Source organism: Zalophus californianus, chromosome 9, assembly GCF_009762305.2.
Source record: "Zalophus californianus isolate mZalCal1 chromosome 9, mZalCal1.pri.v2, whole genome shotgun sequence".
NCBI lineage: Eukaryota > Metazoa > Chordata > Mammalia > Carnivora > Otariidae > Zalophus > Zalophus californianus.
The window spans coordinates 47,730,731-47,738,926 of NC_045603.1; the positions used below are offsets into that span (position 1 = coordinate 47,730,731).

Sequence of the window (8,196 nt, forward strand, 5' to 3'; positions counted from 1 at the left end):
TTTGAAATGATAAAGGAAATACTGTGTGTGTGTATACGGTGTTAGATATGTTAATAGCACTATGTTAAAGAAATGTATCCTTATGTCTCAGAGACACATATGAAAAAAGCATTTATGAGTAAAGGGGTGTGAAACCTGGGAGTTGTAAAGTAACGGAGGGAAAGGCTTGTGGGTGTACATGAGACAAGATAAGCCATATATTGACAACTGGGCAATGAGAACATGGGGGCTTATTCTACTATTTTTGGACATGTCTAAAATGTTTAAAAACATGTCCCTGTTTTTATTTAAAATCCATCTTTTAACAATTTTAACCTTTATTTAAAAAAAATTGCCTTTATTTAAAATCTAGGCACAAGCAACAATAAAAATGTATATCTAAACCCAAACATTTTATAATAATCAATACATATTTACTCTGTCCTGGGCTTTAAAACAGTAAGAATTTTACTACTAATCTTGCAGTTCTAAAACAGTAAATAAGTTATCTTCTTTTGCTTAAACCCAGATGCAGTCAATTCATTCATGTTTTCAAGCAGAATAAGGTAAACACTGCCAAAATAAACCAGATTCATATGCAGAGCAAAACTGTTCAATGGCTAGATCACTGTTAGACATTATCTGTAAGACAACAATAAACATTTTAAAGGTCAATTTAACCTTTTAAGACAAGGAGAGGTTTAACATGCAAAACCATTCTTTTTTTTTTTTAATTTAATTTTATTATGTTATGTTAGTCACCATACATTAAATCATTAGTTTCTGATGTAGTGTTCAATGATTGTTTGTGCGTAACACTCAGTGCTCCACGCAGAACGTGCCCTCTTTAATACCCATCACCGGGCTAACCCATCCCCCCACCCCCGCCCCTCTAGAACCCTGTTTGTTTCTGAGTCCATAGTCTCTCATGGTTTGTCTCCCCCTCCAATTTCCCCCCCCTTCATTTTTCCCTTCCCACTATCTTTTTTTTTTTTTTTTAATATATAATGTATTATTTGTTTCAGAGGTACAGGTCTGTAATTCATCAGTCTTACACAATTCACAGTGCTCACCATAGCACATACCCTCCCCAATGTCCATCACCCAGTCACCTCATCCCTCCCACCCCACTCCCATCCACCACTCCAGCAACCCTCAGTTTGTTTCCTGAGATTAAGAGTCTCTTATGGTTTGTCTCCCTCTCTGGTTTCATCTTGTTTCATTTTTTCCTCCCTTCCCCTATGGTCCTCTGTCTTGTTTCTCAAATTCCTCCTATCAGTGAGATCGTATGATACTTGTCTTTCTCTGACTGACTTATTTCCATGCGAAACCATTCTTCAAAAAACACCTAATCTAGACAATTTCAAGAGTGTGTAAAAATTCCTGTGCCTTTTTAATAAGCACAGAGGCAAATATAGAAGGACCGTTTTTATCTTTTTAGCATTAAATTAGCCATCATACTCTACTACTCCAACAGAACTCTTCTGTTTCTGTCTCAGATACAATCCTTTCTTTTTCTAGAGGATATTTTAAACACCTAGGTCAAGTCAATCTGTATCAGTTTATATGACATTTCTTCTATTTTAAATACTGTACCACAATGATTCCGAAGAGTGTCTCATCTACTTTTCCCAACATTTTTCTTTTCTTTCCTTTAATGCATGGTCTTCTCTTCCTTATGCTATTCTTCATCCATTACTCTTGGCTTCCTACTGTTTTATGCTTCAAAACAGGACTCAGCTTTTATAGCTATTAGCAACCCACCAATTATTTCTTTGGATCAGGAGACTATCAGATTAACGCATTCTATCTGCATCTAAATGTTTTTGGTGTTGCAGCTTCCATCTGTGACATGAGATGCTTTAGGTTTGTTTTCTGAAAGCCTAACCAAAAATTTATTTCAATCTCCATCACCTAGTTACTCTTGATGACTATGACTTCAAATCTCACTAAGGGCTTTTCAGCTCAATATCATACTTTTATATGAAGGTGGAAATATTTTCAGCCCTGCTTTCCTACATACCATAGACAGGTTTCCCAAGAACCCTGAAGACTGTGTAAGCCGGGGAGACCTCCCTCCCGTTCCAAGAATGCAGGAAACATCTGGATGCCTGAGTAAGCTTCGGCTGGGTGGAGTAACTACAAATAAGAGGTTAGTAAAAAGAATCTAAAGCACATGAACAGTGATTCTGAAAACAAAACAATCAAATAATAAATAACTTTGTTGGGTTTTTTTTTTAATTTTTAAAATTTATTTAAGTAATCTCTACACCCAACGTGGGCTCAAACTCACAACCCCAAGACCAAGAGTCACATGCTCTACTGACTGAGCCAGTCAGGTGCCCCAATAACTTTGTTTTTAATTATGTAGGTTCTAAACAGTAAATACTTTAAATATTAACATTTCCACGATATGAAGATTTAACTTATTTTTCTAAATTTCGGCTTTTGGTACTACTGAGCCCATCAGGAAAAATTTTTACTGCAAATAGAGATGCTTTTGTTAAAACATAACTGAGTGGTAAAAAAAAAAAAAAAAAAGACATGAGTAAGTCCATAGATTCTTCATATTCTAATTTTATAAAGCATACAGAAGAGGCCATTTGTTGTACAGTGCATAGCCTTTGAAGTATACAAATCCTTGCTTGAATTTTGATTCCATTACTTACATATTTGCTCAGCCATGCTATCCTTACCGAATAGTTTCTCCAAGTCTCACTTTGTTTTGGCAAAATAGAGATAATACTTACGTTACAGTCATTGTGTATTTATGTAAAGTACAGTACCTTATACATGCTAAGAATTCAATAAATAGTAACTGCAATCATTATTATTTGTTAATTATTGATATCATAACCAAAGATTATATTTATTATGTGTATTTTAAGTTTTAACCTCAGTTACTATTATTATTATTAAATGCTTTAAAAGCAAAAAATCTTACAAGGTGGTCGAAATGAACTGGGAGTCCGAGGGATAACCTGATTTCTTGGTGTAGTAGTAGCAAAAATTTCATCTTGGGATGGCCGAACTATAGGAAGCGTTAAGAAAAGTTTTCCACATAGAAAAGACACCATTAAAGTTCAAATTAATCATATTTACATTATATAAATATGTGAATACATTTTTTAAGAACAAGGTTTTTATGGCTACCATTTATTCTATGCAAAGAGTAAATAACTCCCTCTACTACTTAATTTCTTAAATATCAGTCTTAGATTACTACACATGGTCCTTACATTTCAAATTTAAAAAAGGGATATCTAATCTTAGCAGAAGCTAATGACAATATGATAACAGTAAAACAGAACATCCTTATTTTTGGGGTAACACAAATCTTAATCTCATTGAATTTCAGCATTTAATTTACCAAATAACATATCTGGGGACTTAAAAAACTAATTTCCACAGCACTTTGTTATAATAGCGAGTGTTTAGTATCTCTCATAAAAAGAAATTCTATAATCCTGATTCCAAGCATATTGCAATTTGTATAACAATACTTAAAATGCAAAGGATACTTAAAACTCTTTTTTGAGCACTCTGTTTCCGAGCAGTCCGAGTCACCTCTGCCTCCCGGATCACAGGGGATGACATCTCTCCATAGCCACTCCTAAAATAGTATCATTAAGTTCATGTGAATGAAATGAGAATGTAGCATCTGCAAAGAACTTTATCAATGACTGGAGCAAAGGACCCTGGGTCAATCAAGGTATAGATCATCCCAGTAGCCAAGTCTTTGAGCTTTTGGTTGACAGTGCTCTTTGTTTCCAAATCTTGCTTATCCTTCAAAGTCCCTCTCAAATTTTTCCTGCACAGGCATCTTTGAGTTTCTAGTACTCACTATGTTATTTTTGCCTATGGAATGATTTCAACACTTGGAATCTATAACACTATTTTACATAAGTGCTTCAGGAAGGCAGGCCTTTCTTCTGTTAATTTGAGGAGTTCCCTAAAATTACAGGAACTCTCTCTTAATAGAATATTCTGTAGTTTCCAAATGTTTCAAACCAGGGGTACTGTGAAAAATTCTGTTGTTTGGACTGACGAAATGGCAGGCTAAGTAAAAGAGAATTCTAGTAAATTGGAGAGAAATGATCCTTCAAGTTATTTCTCCCCAGAGTACACTAATGACGTCTCTGGTCTCAGTACTACTTGCAGTCACAGTGCCTCTGATCTCCCACCATTCTCAGTCCAAGGTCTAAAATATAACTTGTGTGAATTAAAAGACCTGTATTTTGAGACAAGAATCTAATATGCTTTTCCTCCACTAAACCTTCAGGTAGCTCTAAAGCCTACGGAATCTCTCTGGCTTACAGAATCAAGTCCAAATTTCCTTTGTTTTTTACAATCTAACTAACCCCAGCTTACCAGTTCAGCCTCATATTCAGCAACCAACATCCCCATACAAACACATATTGCATGTGACCATTCGGCTACACAACGCATTCCTTTTCATATTCTTGCACCCCGTACATGTTGTTTCTTCTACAGAGGCCTACATTTGCCCCCTTGTTCACCCACCTGGTGAACACTTAACTCACCAGAAAGAGCCGCCTGGAATCTGGAGACACATTGATCCAGGCTGGCAGCTTAGTTCTTCTATTTATTAGCTTCCTAACTGTGACCAAGTTCTTAAGCTCTTTTTAGCCCCAGTGTTATCTATGAAAAGAGGATCATAGTACCTACCCTCAAAGGACTGTAGGAAAACTAAATTAGCTAGTAATATATTTAAAGCGTTTAAGGCACTCAATGTTGGCTACTATTGTTCAGACTAACTAGAAAGTTACCTCCTTTGAGAAGTCTTCCTGCTGCCTCCCGTGGCAGGTGGACTTAACCGCATCCTCATTTTCTCTTCTCACAGAATAGTCAAAACACATCACTTTGCACTGCTAGGATATCTCCTCCACTATACAACCAATTCCCCGTGGCCAAGAACATAGAATAACTCACCTATGTCGCAGGTAGCTAGCATAGTGCCAGGGTGATTAAACGAACTCAATTCAGTAACTCTCTGATGCTGGAACTTGTAATCAGAAAGTCTGGGTTGAGAACCCAGTTCCGTCACTGACTGGCTTTGTGATCTCGGGCAGGTCACTCAGCATCTCGAATGCCGGGCCACCTCCTATCCGCCCACCCCAGGACCGAAAAATGTCGCGCGAAAACACAAAACAGATGGCAGAGCCGCCGCGAGAACGCTGGGCATTATCACCGTCTATACCCAGCCCGACCCAAGCGGCCTTTCTCCCATCATCTACAGAGCCCCCTACCGCGGGAAAGCAGTCTTAGGGTTAGCACCCGGGCCCTCCCCGGCTTCCTCTGAGAGTTGGATTTCACCTATTTTGTTCCGCCAACAAGCAGGAGGGGCAAGTCTCCGAGCTTGGCCAGTACCACCAGGACTGACCTGTCCATGGCCACGGTCTTCTCTCCAACGAGAATCTCGCAAACTCGTCTCCAGTTTAATCACCCCGTTTCAGCCTTCCCGCTCTCCGGAACCAAACCCTTCGACCCGGAAGCATGTCCAAGAAATGCCGCCCTAGAGGAAAGGGGGAGGGAGGAAGAAGAAACAGCTTTCCCATCGAGCGCACGCACGACGACTTCCGCCTACTTCCGCCGGTCCGGCCTGCGCAGGCGCGAGGGCTGTGCTAGCGTGTGATGGCGCCAGGCCGAGCCGGCCCGGCCGAGGCGGCAGTGCTGGACCGGGCAGGGAGCGGAGCCTGAGGGGTCTAGCGCGGAGGCGCGGCGGCCGCTTTGCCTGACGGGTATTTGTGGGCGTGGTCCAACCGCCAGATGATCCTAAAGGGAAAGTCGACGTATGTTGACAGTCTAGAGAAACGGTGCAGTCATTTCCTGGCATTCTTAGTAAGAAGGAATCTTGGACTTGGAATTCAGACGTGCAGACTCTGCCCTCCACCTCAGGGGTCCCTGTCAGTCTCACCTTGTTTGAATTGTCGTGTAACCCACCTAAGATGCTTGAAATTCTTTTCCATAGCAGCTGTTCGTTTTTTACTTGATATTTTTCCCTATTAAGGAGAAAAAGATCACCTGTCTTAAAAAGCATAAAGAGTAATATGTAAGTGATGAATCACTAAATTCTACTCCTGAAACTAATATTACAGCATATGTCTTGTAATAACTAACTTAAATTTAAATAAAAACTTGAAATAAACATACAAAAAAAGCATAAAGGGTGATGGTATTGCCCTCTATTTCAAAGTGCCCCTATAGCCAAAAAGTAGTATATTCTGGCCCCGAAGGAATCAGTCCAAGTTTTTCCTTACCTTTTTATACTCTGCTGCAATCCTAGGTAATGTACCAGAAGGCCTCTTGACACTAAGACCACATGACATTTTTGGGGGGAAAAGTGATTTTGGACTCTATCTAGGCTTGAACCCTCCTCCTGCACATATTCCCCCCTCATCTGTAGAATGGAGGTAACACTTTTATCAGAGAGTTATTGCAAAGATAAACAATGAGATGCCAAATGTCCACTTCACGTAGTAGTCCTCAAAAGTCTCCTTTTTTGGAAACAAACCATAAGAGACTCTTAACAATAGAGAACAAACTGAGGGGTGATGGAGGGAGATGGGTGGACGATGGGCTAGATGGGTGATGGGTATTAAAGAGGGCACTTGTGATGAGCACTGGGTGTTGTATGTAAGTGATGAATCATTGAACTCTACTCCAGAAACCAATATTGCACTGTATGTTCACTAACTAAAATTTAAATTTAAAAGAAGTCTCCTCTTTCAATAACCTACTTGATGAGTCCTGCCCTTGTGCTCTCTCATTCTTGTCTCCAAATATTCCTGTACAAAAGTGCACTTCCTCTTTTATAGAAAGTGAAATCTGGTCCTAATGATTTTGTGGTGCTGGAGCAAATTTATTCACCCTGTGAGTCAGTGCTTCATGTTCTTGCCATGTGTCCCCTGGCAACTGAATTCCAGTGTGTTTTATTCATATAATGTATTTGAAGTGATTGACCATAATGCACACAATAAGGAGGAAGAGCAGTTTGGGTCAAAGGATTAGCCCAATGTTCAGTTCATGCGCAAAGAGAAAACTCTTGTTGAAGAGTGCAGGAGGGTTCACTTTGACACATTTAAATAGTAGGCATGAACATCATACTACCCCCAAAATATTTGAAAATGTATTCATTTGATTACTTACTTTAAAACTATTTGGAACAAACTCCTTGTGTGGTGCATATTGTATATATTCTAGCTTTATTTTTAGGGATCCTGATTTCAATGACAGAAATTCATTATCGCTAACTTAAGCAAAAGGGAATTTACTAGAAGCCTATCAGGAACTCACAGAATTGTTAAGAAGCTGGAGAAAAGGCTTGGGAACAGGGGCACAGGAGCTAAAGACCAGGAAACAGTTATCCCAAGAGCACTCAGACCCGAACTGTCTGATCTAGAGCACTCTTTCCTCTCCCTTACCCCCAACAGTTGAGGAAGAAAAATCATTACTTGTTTATCCCCTCCCTTATCCCCTAACTTTTTATTTTGAAAACTTTCAAACCCACATTAAAGCTGAAAAAAGTATAACAGGTGTCAGTATGATGTAGGAAAGATGTTAGGGTTTGAAGCCGACGTCCAAGAAAGAATTCTTGAGACGTCTTTGGTGCAAAAAGGTGGTTTTACTAAAGCATGGGGGCAGAACCCATGGGCAGAAAAAGTTGCACGGGGGTTGTGAGGAGTGACTGATTCTATAGTTTCAAGTTGGGAGGGAGTTAGGGATAGCACAAGCCTCCAAGGTGTTTTGGAAACAAGGTTTCTAGGACCCTGAGGGGGCTAGCTATTGTTAGGAAAGGTCACTTATTATTCTTTAGTAAACCCTCAGGCCCTTTAGATGTATATCAGGGGACCATGTGCTTAGAGGATGATTCCTAACATGTATCTTGGTGGGGGTTGGGGTAAAGATAAAGGAAGTTTCCAAAGGAATTTTTATATGTTAAAGAAGACTTACATGATCCTGGGGGGGTCAGGCTAAGATTGCTTTTTGCCCTTAGCAAAATATTAACATTGAGGCAGCTGAGTCCCTGGAGGAATGTCACTCTGCCTGTTTCAAGGACTTGTCCATGGGCTATAGGCAGTAAGGAAACTTAATAATTTTTCTTCTGTCTTTGTTTCCCACATCAAATATATTCTTTTTTTAAAATTTTATTTATTTGAGAGAGAGAAAGAAGAGAACATGCAAGTGGGTGGAGGG

The 8,196-nt window shown here is 39.5% G+C and overlaps 1 protein-coding gene across 2 annotated transcripts in view; it reads right to left on the reverse strand.

The window, feature by feature from the left end:
- NUP107 (nucleoporin 107) overlaps window positions 1–5,556 on the reverse strand; it is a 48,537-nt gene extending 42,981 nt beyond the window's left edge. Inside the window, exons 1-4 of one of the 2 annotated variants that reach the window (XM_027593273.2) lie at window positions 5,384–5,556; window positions 3,501–3,592; window positions 2,924–3,010; window positions 2,003–2,118 (exon numbers count right to left, since the gene is read on the reverse strand). In XM_027593273.2, coding sequence (XP_027449074.1) covers window positions 2,003–2,118; window positions 2,924–3,010; window positions 3,501–3,592; window positions 5,384–5,391 — 303 coding nt within the window. In that variant the 5' untranslated portion in view covers window positions 5,392–5,556. The remainder of the gene's footprint in view (window positions 1–2,002; window positions 2,119–2,923; window positions 3,011–3,500; window positions 3,593–5,383) is intronic. The other variant, XM_027593274.2, reaches the window with a different exon arrangement.
- Between the last annotated feature and the right edge of the window lie 2,640 nt (window positions 5,557–8,196).